The following is a 15,969-nucleotide window of genomic DNA, read 5'->3' as shown; positions in this document are numbered from 1 at the left end:
AAGCATATTTTATATTAATATTTTTTAAACGTGTTTGTTTCTGAGCTAGTGAGCTGAGCCAGAACTAATTTAACCTTGACTCATTATTTCATCGAGTCAGGCTCAAAAGCTATTTATCGAACCGAACTCAAGCCAGCACATCATTCTACTTTACCTTCTACTACTAAAAAAATAAGCTTTCGCAGCACTTTTTATGATCTACGACAGCGATTTAAACACCTACAAATTTATTTGCAGCGGTTTAAAAAAACCGCTGCAAATCCACTGTATTTGCATTCGCTGCAAAGGCTATAGCAGCGGTTTCATGAGTGCTGCTGTAGGAAGGCTATAGCAGCACTTTTAGCATGTGTTAAAACCGCTGCTAAAGGGTAGCACAAATTAAAATATATATATAATGCAAAAAAATTCAACATCAAAAGCAGTTTTCTTTACATTATCATTTCAATTCTTCCATTCAACAAAAGAATAAATTAGAAAGAAACAAAAAGAAACAATAAAAAACTAGTAGTAATAAGCCGATTGATTTAGGTGAAAATAGTTAATCCAATATATTTGTATACAAAATTCACTTGAATTCAAAATAAAAATAAAACAATATTTTTCTTCATGACCACCTGTAGCAACTCTTCCTCTAGTTGATGAAATATCAAGACTCGCAGCGCTTAGATACTTGAAAATTAAAAATTGCCCCAATATGGCCTCTCTCTCGAAAGACATAAGTAGTGCATACAACTAATAAGTGCCATCTCATACTAAGAAGTATCGCCTCCTTCCAAAAGCTGAGTATTGAGGAGAATGATGAGCTGGTTTCATTTCCAAAACTTCCATGACACAGGTGACCTTATGAATCATGTTGAAAAAACTTAAATGGCTTAACAAATAAATATCATCATGATGATATTGAGTGAATATGAACAATATATAAATCTACAATTACTTAAGTACTGATAAGGAAAACTGAAACTCACTCATGCCTATGCATAAGTCGGCTTGCCTATTGTAAGGCTACTCCACTCCTCTAGCATTCTGCACTCCACTTACCCTGCTAGTCTCGGTACTGTGTAATCCTCACCGCTTGATCTCTACCAATGCATCTCAGCAGTTGAGCTCTAACGAACTGCTATTATTTATATCCTTGTATGATCAGAGGATTCGGTGTGAAAAAGAAAATGAGATGAACAGTAGAAGTTTTAATCATCTGTTTTGTTATTCTGTTCTTCTTCTTGTTCTCTGTTTTTAGTGCTTTGCAGGTTCATTATTCATGGTATCAGAGCTTTAGGTATCTCTTCCCATGGCAACTTCTTCAACCTCGTCGCCATCGACTGCTTCAGACACTATTACTGTATCCCCTGCAGTTACTATCCCTCCTCAGCTCAAATTCTTCAGGGCAAATGTAAATACCATGGTGGTTGTGCAGCTCACCACAGATAATCACTTAATCTGGAAGTCCCAGCTGCTGAAGTTGTTTGATGGTTCGGTCAGTGTAAACCCCCGAAGGATAATCACTTAATCACTTAATCACTTAATCACTAACAACTATGAGGGATACCTCACCGGCGCAGAAATCAAACCACCGAAGCAGATATTGTCGGTTGATGGTTCGGTCAGTGTAAACCCCCTTTTTACAACATGGATGCTCATTGATCAACACCTAGCATCAGCCACTTACTCCACTGTCTCAGTTTCATTGCTACCATACATACTTAACCTTGAATCCACACAGCAAATTTGGACAACGTTAGAGCTCCGTCTGCAGTCAACTCACAGAGCCAGATTGTTACAACTCAAGAATGATTTGCATCAGTTGCAACTCAGAGATAAAATAATGTTCCAGTATTTAACAGAGATCAAGGCAAAGGTTGATGCCATTACGGCAGATGGATCCTCCATTGACATAGAAGATATTATACTTTATACACTGAATGGCCTCCCTGCCTCGTATCAGTCTTTTAAGGCTGTTATTCGCAACCAGCTGCAGCCGATCTCACTCGATGATTTCTATGCTCTGCTCTGTAGTGAGGAGCTTCACATCTCATCTGATGTTGGCAAAGAAACCTCTGCAATTTTCGTGTTAGACTCTAACAATGTATTAACTGCTACTCAAGGATCATTTTGCGGCAGAGCACCCGTCTCGTCCAACACTCGAGGTCGCTCTCCTGGACGTGGCTTCAATCGATCAACTTCTAGTCGATCCTCATATTCTCGCGGTGGACGTAGAGCTCGCCAAGCTATAGATTGCCAGATCTGTTGGAAACAAGGGCATTTCGCCATATCATGCTGGCACCGACACGACACTGCTTACAATACTGCACCGCAAGCTTATGTTACTACTGATACACCACAAACTACAGATTGATTTCTAGACTCTGGGGCCACCGAGCACCTCACTGCAAATCCTGCCCACCTACAAAACTTACAACCCTACCAAGGATCCTCTCAAGTTCAAGTAGGTAATGGCCAACAACTGCCTATAGCCAATACAGGCCAAGGTTTACTTCCCACTCCGCACCGTAAGCTGCATTTACCCAAAATTTTGCATGTACCACATCTCTCCCACACTACTTTCCATACATAAACTAACTAATGATAATTCATGTTTTGTGCTTCTTAATGTTTATGGATTTGCCATTAAGGATTCTCAGACCAACAAGCTACTTCTCCAAGGACCCAGTCATCTTGGACTCTACCCAATTAAACTTCATAAGATTCATCCTCGGTCTACTTCCACCACAGCCCTTGTTGCTCTTCCTACGTCAAAGTCGCTATGGCATCAAAGACTTGGACATCCATCCGCCTCCACTCAACGTCGCTTATCTACTCTGCTACCTATTAGTATTAGTACTTCGTTAGAATCTATCCCATGTAATGTCTGTGCCAAGGCTAAATGCACTAGACTATCCTTCCCACTATCTAGTTCAGTGTCTAAACAATGCTTATAACTTATTCATAATGATGTATGGGGTCCTTCCCCAACTTTATCAATGTAATCTTATCATTTTTATGTTATATTTATTGACGATTACAATTGTTATACGTGGGTGTATCCTCTTCATCACAAATCAGATGTTTTTTCCAAATTCTTACAATTTCAAACCTCCATAAAAACCCTTCGTACCGATGGAGGGGGAGAATACATAAATAAACAATTTCAAACTCATCTTCTTAAGTGTGGTATCAACCACCAAGTTTCTTGCCCTTACACCCCTCAACAAAATGGGATAGCAAAAAGAAAGCATCGTCATCTGCTTGAAACCATGTAGGCATTACTCTTTAATGCCAATATTCCATCCAAATTTTGGGTTGATACACTCTTCACTGCAGTTTATTTAATTAATAGATTATCGTCTCATATTACTCATAACACTTCTCCATACGAACGATTATACAAGCATATCCTCGACTATACCCATCTCCGCGTGTTTGGATGTTTATGTTACCCATGGTTTCCTACTCAATTGTCACACAAGTTTTCCCCTCGCTCCACTCCCTATATTTTTATGGGTTATGCTTCACAATGAAAGGGCTACAAATGTCTGGATTTACAATCCAACAAAGTCTATATTTCTCGACATGTGCATTTTCATGAAAATCAGTTTCCTCTTCAAACTTCTCCTCATACTACATAACATGTTCCCAATCTTATACCATCAACTCTTGTTCATGTCTCATCAATACCACCACTCTATAATACAAACGATCCAATCGATTACTCAATTCCTTTATCTACTGAAGCTTCTCCCATACAGCATGCTATAGACTCTATACCTGATAGCAATTATATCCCTAATGCTTCCTCTGCTCCTTGCCCACCTGCTTGTTCCACACCTCCTCGGCATCCTTTGGTCACAAGAGCACAAACAGGCCATCTTAAACCGAGACAAGTGTTTGATCTTCATACCACTGTCATTCCCACTAATCCCATGGGTTTTCTACAAGCTAGTAAGCATAGTGCTTGGAGAGCAGCCATGAGCAGTGAATTTGAAGCACTTCAAAAACAAGGTACGTGGGTACTTGTACCACCAGTGCCGAATACTAATATTTTGGGCTCCAAATGGTTATTCAAAACCAAAGTTCATGCGAATGGATCTATTGCTTGCTACAAAGCTTGTCTTGTGGCGCAAGGGTTCAAGCAAGAGTACGGGATAGACTATCTTGAAACGTTTAGTCCCGTCGCAAAATTCCCTACCATTCACATTCTTTTGACCATTATAGTGACAAACAATTGGCAAATTTTGCAATTAGATGTTTCTAATGCATTTTTATACGGTCATCTCCAAGAAGTGGTCTACATAAAGCAACCGTCGGGATTCATTGACAAACAATTTCCGAATCTTGTTTATCTCCTAATAAAGGCTATATATGGACTTAAACAATCACCCCGACAGTGGTTCTCCACGTTTTCATCATATCTCATTCAATATGGCTTTCGCTCGAGCACTGCCGACCCGTCCCTGCTAATGCTGCATCAGAATTCAGTGCAAATATACATCTTGATATATGTTGATGATATCCTCCTCACTGAAAATTCTTCCACGGAAATAGCCAAACTTCTAGTTGCTCTACAAAATCAATTCTCCATGCGCAATTTGGGACCTGTCCATTATTTCCTTAGACTGCAGGTTGTATATACATCCACTGGCATCCACTTGTCTCAAACTCGATATACCTCAGAGCTTCTACATAAAGCTGTGATGGATGATTGCAAACCGGTCGGCACGCCTCTGCCGACCAAGTTTCACACCAACTCTGAATCAGCTTCTGCCTATGAACGACCGGAACACTACAAGCAGCTCACTGGAGCTCTCCAGTATTTGACGATTACTCGTCCAGATCTATTATTTGCTGTTAACTACCTCTGTCAACAAATGCACAATCCCCTCCAGTCCCATTATAACCTTTTTAAACGTGTTCTCCGCTATGTGAAAGGCATGTTATCGTTTGGCTTGCCAATTCACTCTTCCTCACTTGTTCTAACGGGATTTGCTGATTCCGATTGGGCAACGGATAACTGTGACAGACGGTCCATTACAGGCTATTGTGCCTTTCTCGGTAACAATCTTATATCTTGGATTGTTAAGAAACAATCATCGGTAGCTCGTTCGTCCACAGAGGCAGAGTATCGAGCATTATCCACAGCTGCTTGTGACATTATTTGGCTCCGCCGTCTTTTATCTGAATCCAAATTCACCAACCTGCACCAACGCAACTCTTCTGTGATAATGTCTCCGCTCTTACCTTGGCTAATAGTCCTATATTCCATGCAAGAACTAAGCACATAGAGATTGATGCTCACTTCATTAGGGATTGTATTAATTCGAAGTTCATCTCGGTGCATCATATTTGCTCTCAAGATCAACCTGCCGATCTGTTCACAAAATCTCTCAGTGCAGCTCGTCATTCTAAGTTAAGAAACAAGATAACAATACAGCCCTCCATTGTTACTTTGAGGGAGGCTGATAAGGAAAACTGATACTCACTCATGCCTATGCATAAGTCGGCTTGCCTATTGTAAGGCTGCTCCACTCCTCTGGCATTCTGCACTCCACTTACCTTGCTACTCAGTACTGTATAATCCTCACCGCTTGATCTCTGCCAATGCATCTCAGTGGTTGAGCTCTAATGAACTGCTATTATTTATATCCTTGTATGACCAAAGGATTTGGTGTGAAAAAGAAAATGAGATGAACAATAGAAGTTTTAATCATCTATTTCGTTATTCTCTTCTCCTTGTTCTCTGTTTTTAGTGCTTTGAAGGTTCATTCTTCAAGTACTTGCTCTTCTGTTATGATGTTAAATATCATCATTATGATCAATCTCTAGTAGTGTCTTATCTCTCACTTTCACACACCTCATCGTCTCCTTGTTTTTATTGGAATTATTTTTTATTTTTTTTTATTTTGATCATTTTAATTTTAATTAAATGACTTCACGGCATCGTCCACTGATTGTTCTCAAATTGAAGAGATTATTACGTGTGGATGTGGAACGTGTCTTACTGGCAATGAAGAATAGCCGCATTATGTAATTCTATACATTGATTGATATGCCTATGAATTCCTCCGAAGCAGTTCGGCCGCAAGTAATAATTAATCCTCGAAAGCTCGATCTGTGGACGGAGACAAACCTCCAGACCCAGCGGGCGCCTGGCGGTTGCTGAAGGGGAACCTCTCACCTGAGGAAAGAAAGTTAAAGGACGATGGCCACCGCCGGCACTGAAAACGGAGACGGCCATGTGGCGGCGAGGCGGGCGTTTGACGAGACCAAAGCTGGCGTTAAAGGTCTCGTTGATGGCGGCGCCACCACAATCCCTTCGTTTTTCTATCATCCAAAGCCAAGATTCATCCCTCCCCCTCCACCTCCCCATCTCTCTGTACCGATCATAGACTTTTCCCTTCCTCGTACCTCCATCCTCCCCGCTGTCGTCTCGGCCGCCTGCAACTGGGGTTTCTTCCAGGTCATCAACCACTCCATTCCACTCCCGATCCTCAGTCGCGCCCTTTCATCGGCCCGATCCTTCCACGAGCTCCCAGCAGCAGAGCGCTCCCGCTACTACTCTCGCGAATATGGCGGTGGCGTCTCTTATATTTCCAATGTTGATCTCTACAGCTCCAGCGCTGCCAGCTGGCGCGATACCCTACAGATCAGGATGGGCCCTACGCCGCCGGACCAGGAGAAGATTCCGGCGGTATGCCGTCAGGAGCTTAACGCGTGGGATACCTCAGCCAGGGGGCTGGCGCGGCAGGTGATGGGGATGCTGGCGGAGGGGATGGGGGTGGAGGAGGATAGACTAGAGAAGATAACTTGTTTGAATTCGAGGGTTTTGGCTTGTCACTATTATCCGCCTTGTCCTGAACCGGAGGCCACTGCAGGGCTTGTGGATCACAGCGATCCTGGGGTGCTGGCGCTTCTGCTGCAAGACGACATTGGGGGTTTGCAGATCAAGAAGGAGGGGGAAGACGGGGAGTGCTGGTGGGTTGATGTCAAGCCTGTGGAAGGGACAGTTGTGGTCAATGTTGGAGATCTCCTCCAGGTACTGAAATTTTCTTGCTTCCTGAAATTTCTTCAACAACGCAGCTCACCTTGGCTTGTTGGTTTTGGGTTTGATTCTTGCGAAAAAAAATAAAAATTCTTCAACTGTTTCGTTGACCAGAATGCACTGATCCTGCAAACAGCTTAGTTTATTTGTTTTAATCAAACATTGAGCTAATTTTGTGTTCGGCTTTAGTTTAATTTCATTGTTCGTAGCTGAGTAGGGATTGGGGATTTTATTTCCGAATTCGGCTGAGGTCAAATTTATGGATTTAGAAAACGGGAGAGAGAGACATGGAAGAAAGAAGTTTAATTTTACTTCATAAAATTTAATGGGAAATTTGCATAGAATTCTCAATAGTTTGGATTATTTGTGAATAAGAATAGTTTTATTTTACTTCATAAAATATAAACTACTTGTACGCACAAATATTCTTGAAAATATTGTTCAAACTAAAATCAACTTGGTTTAAGCTAAGTCGACTATGTTCAAACTAGAGGTGTAAAAGACTCGAGTTGGGCCGAATATTTGCCCAATCGAGCTATGTTTATTTAGTTCTTACTAAAATCAAGCTCGTTTAGTAACCTTGAGCTCAACTAGTTAAAAAAGTTATAGTCGACAAGAGTGTGCAACTTATGTATGTGACCATGATCCAAGAACTCTTCATAGTTAGTAACTAAAGCTTATCAGTCAGCCCTAGTGATTATTCAAAGATAGGTGACTTTCTAAGGCAAATTATTAATCAACAACTCAATTACTCAGCTACTCAGTTGGCAACTACATCAAGTTATGCCATCTGATCAGGCTATATAATTATTGTATTTTATTTATTTTTTGTATAGCTATGTATACAACTAATTTTGTGATGCTTAAGCTTCAATCCAAATATATAAATAAGGGGTTAGGGAGTGAGCATAGTTCCGTAATTTCTATGTAATTATCTATCAGAGTGTCTTACTTTAAAATTCTTCTTATTCTCTCTAATTTTTTATTCTCTTTTTTACTCGGTATTATCTTCTTATGATAAAGTTTCAAGAGAAGTGCTATGGAGAGTTCTTGAAAAGAAAAGAGTTAATAATGCTTATATTCAAATCATTAAAGATGTGTATGTAGGAGCTATTACTTGTGTTCAAACACAAGGTGGTTTGACCATGTATTTCCTTATTTCGGTTGGATTACATCAAGGTTCAGCCTTAAGCCCATATCTTTTTGCTTTATTCATGGATGTTCTCACTAGACATTTGCAAGAGGATGTACCTTGGTGTATGCTTTTTGCTGATGTTATTCTTCTTGTTGATAAGACTAGAGAGGGAGTTGAAAGTAAACCTGAATTATGGAGGTCAACATTAGAGAAGTAGATCTAAAACGGAATATATGGAGTGTAATTTTAGTAGTAATAGACCTAGTGAGGGGATTGTGACTTTGGGCGATCAAGTCATTAATAAGAGTACATGTTTTAGGTATCTTGGATCTATTGCTCAGAGTGATGGTAAAATTGATGGAGATATTATCAGCAGAATTCAAGTTGGATGGTTGAAGTGGAGGAATGCATCGGGCTTGTTGTGTGATAGAAAAGTACCCCTCAAACTTAAGGGAAAATTCTATAAGATGGTAGTGAGGCCTGCAATGCTTTATGGTGCCGAATGTTGGCCATTAAAAGAGAAACATAATACTAAGTTAAGTGTGGCAGAGATGAGGATGCTCAGGTGGATGAGTGGCTTTACCCTTAGAGATAGGATACGAAATGAGCATATACGTGAAAAGGTTGGAGTAGCTCCAGTAGAAGATAAGATTAGAGATAGTCGCCTTAGATGGTTTGGTCACATAAAAAGGCAGCCTTCCGATGATCCGGTTAGGAGAGTAGAGGTATTAGATTTGACTTATGTTAAGAAAGGTAGAGGTAGACCTAAAAAGACTTGGTTAGAAAATATTAGGAATGACCTTTCTTTATTAGATTTAAACGAGAATTTGACTTTTAATAGGACACAATGGAGAAAAAGGATTCATGTAGCCGACCCCACATAGTGGGATAAAGGCTTGAGGTTGTTGTTGTGTTGTTGTTGTCTCTTAATCCAGAGAAAAAAATAACTTGAAATTTGAAACCAAAAAAAATCTTTCAACTGTTTCGTTGACCAGAATGCTCTGATCCTGCAGACAGCTTAGTTTATTTGTTTTAATCAAACATTGAGCTAATTTTGTGTTCGGCTTTAGTTTAATTTCATTGTTCGTAGCTGAGTAGGGATTGGGGATTTTATTTCCGAATTCGGCTGAAGCCAAATTTATGGATTTACAAAACGGGAGCGAGAGACATGGAAGAAAGAAGCTGCGAGAGGGAAGAGAGTTGACTTTATAAAAACATTTAATGGGAACTTTGCGTAGAATTCTCAATAGTTTGGATTATTTGTGAATAAGAATAGTTTTATTTTACTTCATAAAATATAAACTACTTGTACACACAAATATTCTTGAAAATATGGTTCAAACTAAAATCAACTTGGTTTAAGCTAAGTTGACTATGTTCAAGCTAGGGGTGTAAAAAACTCGAGTTGGGCCGAATATCTGCCTAATCGAGCTATGTTTATTTAGTTCTTACTAAAATCGAGCTCGTTTAGTAACCTCGAGCTCAACTAGTTAAAAAAGTTATAGTCGATAAGAGAGCACCTTAAGTATGCAACCATGATCCAAGAACTCTTCATAGTTAGTAACTAAAGCTTATCAGTCAACCCTAGTGATTATTCAAAGATAGGCGACTTTCTAAGACAAATTATTAATCGACAACTCAATTACTCAGCTATTCAATTGGCAACTACATCAAGTTATTGAAAGAACAGAGCAGACAAAGAACAGGACAGAGGAAAGAAAAGACGGAACAATGTATTGAGAAGAAATATTGAGACTTTCATACTGTAGACAGCACGGTACAAGGAATAAATAGAAAAGTAAAGGGCAAGGCCGTAAATATGATGTTGCATAGGCTGTTCGCTTACAGCCGTAAATATGATGTTGCATAGGCTGTTCGCTTACAACCTCCCTCAAATTAATCATTCAGTTTGTGAATGGTTAATTTGCGGCGTAGGTCGTGAAAGAGAGCCGCTAGAAAAGATTTTGTTAGGATGTCGGCGATTTGATCCACTGATGATATATGTGTGAGGGAGATTTCGTCGGAGTTGAGGTTTTGACGAATGAACTGGTAATCGATCTCAATGTGCTTTGTTCGAGCGTAGAAAATTGGATTCTTAGATAGAGCCATTGCCGAAGTGTTGTCACAATGAATCATAGTTGGTAATGTTTGGGGAAGGTCGAAATCGGCGAGGAGTCGGCGTAGCCAGATGACGTCGGATGTGGCGGTGGATAGAGATCTGTATTCGGCCTCGGTTGACGATTTTGCAACCGTAACTTGCTTCTTGACGGACCAGGAGATAAGGTTAGGTCCCAAGAAAGTACATAAATTTGAAATGGACTTTCGATCGGAGGAGTTCGAGGCCCAGTCGGCATCGGTGTAAGTCCGTAGAGTTAAGTTCACTGAAGTGATCGGCAGTCCGAAGGACAAGGTGCCTTTAATGTATCGCAGCAACCGTTTGAGCACTTGAAAATTCTGTATTGTGGGTTGATGCATGTGTTGACAGACTTGATTGACGGCGAGGGCTATGTCGGGGTGGGTGATGGTGAGGTATTGGAGAGAGCCGGCGAGGCGACGATACAACGTTGGATCGGGAAAAGGTTGATTGTCTTGTACGTTCGGTTTGGCTTTGGGAGTGATAGGTCTAGGGGCAGCTTTGCAATCTGCAAAGCCCGAGTCTTGTAGTAATTTTTTTTGCATAATGCTGTTGAGTCGGGAATAGACTATCTGATTGGCGAAGCACTTGTATTCCCAGAAACAGAGATATTTGTCCAAGCTCCTTGGGTAGATGTTTCATTTTAAAAGTCCATTTGCAACCAAGGATGTGTGTGTTAGGTGAGGTGGGAACCAGTGTCCAAGTCCGTTGATTCTGAAGGGCTTGAATTTCATCAACCATTACTTGCCGCCAGTGAAGGAATTTGGCGGCTTGAGCATAGGTGGTAGGAGTGGATGATGAGGGGATGTGACTGACTAAAGATAGAATTCTTTTAGGTTTGGTAATTCCATATTTTAGACGAGTTTGCATAGGATGAGAAGGGCAAGATGGAGGAGGTGGTGACGGGTCAATCTGGACAGTGGATAATTGATGTGAGGAGGATCCTGTGGTGACGTCGTGAGAATCGGAGGTGGATGTGGTTTGAGAAATTTGGTGCGGATGAGAGGGAGTAGTAGTGGGAGGTGTGCTGGTAGCAGATGACGGGACAAAGAGAAGAGATGATGTGGTTTGTGATGTAGTTGTCTGATTTGGAGTAGAGCTGCAGTTGTGATCTTGATAAGGAAAATTTTGTTCATAGAAAACAACATGCCGAGAAATGTAAGTCTTGTTTGAAACAAGATCGTAGCACTTGTATCCTTTGTGAACGGAGGAATAGCCGATAAAGATGCATTCCCTTGAACGAGGAGATAGTTTGTTTTCTGCATACGGTTGTAGCTAGGGGAAACATAAGAAGCCGAAAGTTCTGAGGTGAGTATAGTTGGGTAACCTGCGATGTAGGCATTGATAAGGAGCTTGCAAATGCATGGATGCGGAGGGAAGACGGTTAATTAAATAATTAGCAGTTGAAAAAGCCTCTGCCCAAAACTTGGTAGGCAGGGTGGAGGCGTGAAGAAGGGTGCGGGTGAGATTGAGCAGGTGTCTATGTTTACGTTCCGATAAGCCATTCTGCTCGGGGGTGTGAGGGCAGCTGAGTTGACGATGTATGCTGTGATCTTGCAAAAAGGAGGTGAATTCGTTGCTAGTGTATTCGCCGCCGCCATCAGAGAGAAAAATTTTATGAGTGGTATGAAATTGAGTACTAATAAGTTTGCAGAAAGATTTAAATTTAGAAAGAGTTTCTTGCTTTTTGTGCATTAAATAAGGCCAAGAAAATCGAGTGCAGTCATCTATAAAAACCACATAATATCGAAAACCTTCCAGAGATAGGAGAGGGGCGGGTCCCAAACGTCGGAGTGTATTAGATCGAAGGGTAAAGAAGACACAGATTCAGTTTTGTTAAAAGGCATTTTATGGCTCTTTGCCAGGTTACAAGATTTGCACAAGAAAGTAGAGGATGTGTGTTTCTCATCAGGTATGTGCTGGGCTAAAGTCGAGAGAAGACGGTGATGCGGATGTCCTAGTCTGGCGTGCCAAGTTTGAGCGGTGGGAAGAGTTGCGTGAAGATCTGTATGAGGAACAGCTGCGGATATCCGAATATGATAGAGGCCGTCACGGAGACGTCCACGAAGAAGACGACGGTGGTCCTGAATGTCCTTGATTTCGAAACCGTTAGCATCAAAACTTATGGAAATAGGATTGTCATATGTTAATTTTGAGATAGATAGAAGATTATGGGTTAAGGACGGAACGTGAAGAACTTTGTGTAATTGAAGCTTACGAGATGTGTCGGGTAAAGGAAGGAAACCCTGACTGCTGCGTTGATCCATTTGCGACCGAGACGCTGTTGGAGCCATGGTAAGGGTTGAGAAATTGAATGTTGTTAACGTCTGGAGTTAGGTGGTGGAAGCGCCTGTGTCAAGGATTCAATCGTGAGATCTGGCAGAGTTGGGCTGAGCAAGAAAGGCGGACTGCGATCTTGGATTTGTGGGAGCGTATTTAAGGTTGCACCTATGCCAACAATTTAAGGCAATGCGGCCAACTTTCCCGCAAATTTGGCAGTTGGGACGAGTAGAGTTGGAAGAAGATTGCGGACCCTGAGCTGGAGCTTACGGTAAAGGACCGGTTGATGAGTTCTTGTTCTTGAAGAATTTCTTCGGAGATCGTCCACAGTTCGGATTGTTGTTGGATGTGTACAGAGCAATGGCTCCGGAGCTAACAGTGGATTCTTTTGCAATTTCTTGATTGATATTGATTTCCTGACTGCAAAGGAGAGAATAGAGCGTATCCAGATCGATGGGAAGGAGGGATGTGCGGATTGCCGTTTTGAAAGGGTTTTAAGAAGGTGGGAGGCCGTTTAGGATGTGAAGGATAATGTCATTCGCGTCAATCTTGGAGCCGGAAGCAGCAATGTTGTCGACGATTGATTTAATTTGAGTGAGGTATTGTTGCATGGTAAGATTTTTCATTTGAACGTGATACAGTTCGTTCTTGAGTTGGATAACTCGAGAACGACAGGTGGGTTGTAGCCGGCGTTCAATAATGAGCCATACCTCGTGGGCGGCAGTGGAGGTGATGACATAAGGAAGTATGGATGGTGAGATGGTGGAGAACAAGGCGGATAGGAGATTGTTGTCGACGAGCTGCCATTTTTGGTAATCGGGTGACAAAGCATCGGAGGGAGGAGTTGTGCCGGTGAGGTGTCCAGCATACCCATTTGCGGAAAACTGCTGGAGGGTTTGGATGCGCCATATGGCATAATTGTCGGCGGTGAGAGCATGGGGAATGAGGTTCTTGATGTTGGAGATGAGGAACTTGAGTGGCGCCGGTATGACGAGGTCGGTGGAGGAGTTGCCGGAGAGGACCGAGAGGGAGGGAGGGAGGTTGTTTGCTGATTCTTGATTCCCCATGGGGCTCTGATACCATGAAAGAACAGAGCAGACAAAGAATGAAAGAACGGGACAGAGGAAAGAAAAGACAGAACAATGTATTGAGAAGAAATATTGAGACTTTCATACTTTAGACAGCACGGTACAAGGAATAAATAGAAAAGTAAAGGGCAAGGCCGTAAATATGATGTTGCATAGGCTGTTCTCTTACAGTTATGCCATCTGATCAGGCTATAGAATCATTGTATTTTATTTATTTTTTGTATAGCTATGTATACAACTAATTTTGTGATGCTTAAGCTTCAATCCAAATATATAAATAAGGGGTTAGGGGGTGAGCATAGTTACGTAATTTCTATGTAATTATCTATCAGAGTGTCTTATTTTAAAATTCTTCTTATTCTCTCTAATTTTTTATTCTCTTTTTTATTCGGTATTATCTGTATAATTAATGTGATTTACGTATAATTTTTTATTCAATATTTTAAAATGTGCGGTGATCGCGGAGCATGCCAGCAACTAAAGAAGGATTGATACTTAACATGGAAAATTAAGAGTTTGCGACTGTTTGTCTACTTGTTTAATTTGAGGAGAGGATAACTCAAAGAGTTAGGGAGCATTAGAGACAATGCGGAGAACCACTCATATAGTGGAATTGCCTACAAGATCTTTTGATTCCACTGTGAGGAGGAGATTATATTGGGCTAGAGCCTTGACCTCTGCTCCAGTTACTGGTGAGTCATTATCGTGGCATTGAGGAGTCGATTTTCAACTCTTTATTAGGGATAATGTAGAACTGAGAAGAGGATGTTGTTTCTTGTCTTTGGCTTCTCAAGGAAAATTGATGAGGCCAAGCCTCTAGGGAAGATAAAAATCCTTTATTTGGATTTATATAAGGGAATGAGGGATCCCACCGATCATGTTGCAAGTTTTGTGTCGACAACTTCACTTCTTGATATCAACTATGCATTGAAGTGTAGGCAATTCTTCACTACATCCACGAAATCGTATTTGAGATGATTCTCGCATCTGCTACTCGGCATCATCATTTCTTTCGTTGAGTTCAAGAGGATGTTTGTGATGTGATTTACCAGCATGCAATAATTGCTAAAGAACTCACAAGCTTTATTGTCAATGTGGCAAGAGCCAAGTGAATTGTTGAGGAGTTTTATTACTTGATTTTAGACGGAGATGCTCGATGTGAAAGATTTTGAGTCAATTGTCACTAGAGTTGCTCTCAACAAAGGTTTGCAAGGACCTTTTCATTATGCACTTAGCCTATAGCAGTTAGAGACTTTAGTCAAGTTACTCAAAGTCGCTAATGGTCATACAAATGCTGGAGACTATAATATGTATGGAGACTGATGCCTCTACTGTGGCCAAGAGGAAGGAGAGAAGTCATATAGGAGGGATTTTTTCAGCTATTTTATAGGAACCAAAGAAGTTGTCATAGGAGTCAAAGAATTGCAAAAAGATTTTATCATGATTAAAGAATATCAACCCTCCATCAAAGAACTCATCCCTTTGATAGGCGAGTATGCAATGACAGATGACCCAATGATCGCAATGGAGAGATGTTGTTTCCACCTCTAATTCACCCATTGCCACCTATAATTCATGACTATAGCTCCGTTGTGAGTCTCTATGGTCGAGTTAGTTGAGGCCATTCAGAAAAAGGACATTTTTGAAAACCCAATACCATTGAAAATTGGCAATCGCCTATTTGACAGATTAAAATACTATGTCTACCATAGTGATCATGATTATGACACCGAGGAGTGCCTCCTATGAAGCTTGGTGGAGAATCTCATCAAAACTAGTAAACTGAAAGTTTATTTATTTATTATTATTATTATTTTTAATGCTTGAATGAGGGCCGAGGAAGGCATCAATGGAGGAGATCCCTTTAAAGCGGGCATACTCATTGAAATAATTAGGATGTGTGGTCTCAGTTGATGAAGATGAATATATCTAAACAAGAAAAAATTTCCTACATTTTGGGAAGCTCTGTTCCACCTGCTGCAACAGATATGAGATAAAAAAATGGTATGAAAAAATCAAAAGATACATTCTTCGTTGAAGAGAAACTGGATTAGAAATATGGAACTATAAAAGATTTTGTAAGAATATCATTTAGCAGATATTCTTACCAAATGAGTATTCAATTTCAATTGGGTGTTCTCAAAGTTCTTAAGCAAGCTGGATGTATGTGATATCTATGCACCAACTTGAAGGTGAGTGTTGAGATTATTTATTGCAGTATGATTGCATACTCAGCAATCTATGTGCTCAGATAATATTAACCATATAATGATTGTCCATCTCAGCAATTCGCATG

The 15,969-nt window shown here is 40.8% G+C and overlaps 1 protein-coding gene across 1 annotated transcript in view; it reads left to right on the top strand.

Annotated features, from left to right (window-relative positions):
* The first annotated feature begins 5,989 nt into the window (after positions 1-5,989).
* The window catches only part of LOC110093253 (1-aminocyclopropane-1-carboxylate oxidase homolog 4-like), a 16,473-nt gene continuing 6,493 nt past the window's right edge, over positions 5,990-15,969 (top strand). The window contains exon 1 of the mRNA XM_020818083.2: positions 5,990-7,030. Within this exon, the coding sequence (XP_020673742.1) occupies positions 6,197-7,030 (834 nt within the window). The 5' untranslated portion in view covers positions 5,990-6,196. The remainder of the gene's footprint in view (positions 7,031-15,969) is intronic.

The sequence above is a fragment of the Dendrobium catenatum genome, unplaced genomic scaffold (assembly GCF_001605985.2).
Source record: "Dendrobium catenatum unplaced genomic scaffold, ASM160598v2 fragScaff_scaffold_323, whole genome shotgun sequence".
Lineage (NCBI taxonomy): Eukaryota > Viridiplantae > Streptophyta > Magnoliopsida > Asparagales > Orchidaceae > Dendrobium > Dendrobium catenatum.
Note: the sequence above shows the minus strand (reverse complement) of the source record. Positions and strands in the feature narration are given on the sequence as shown.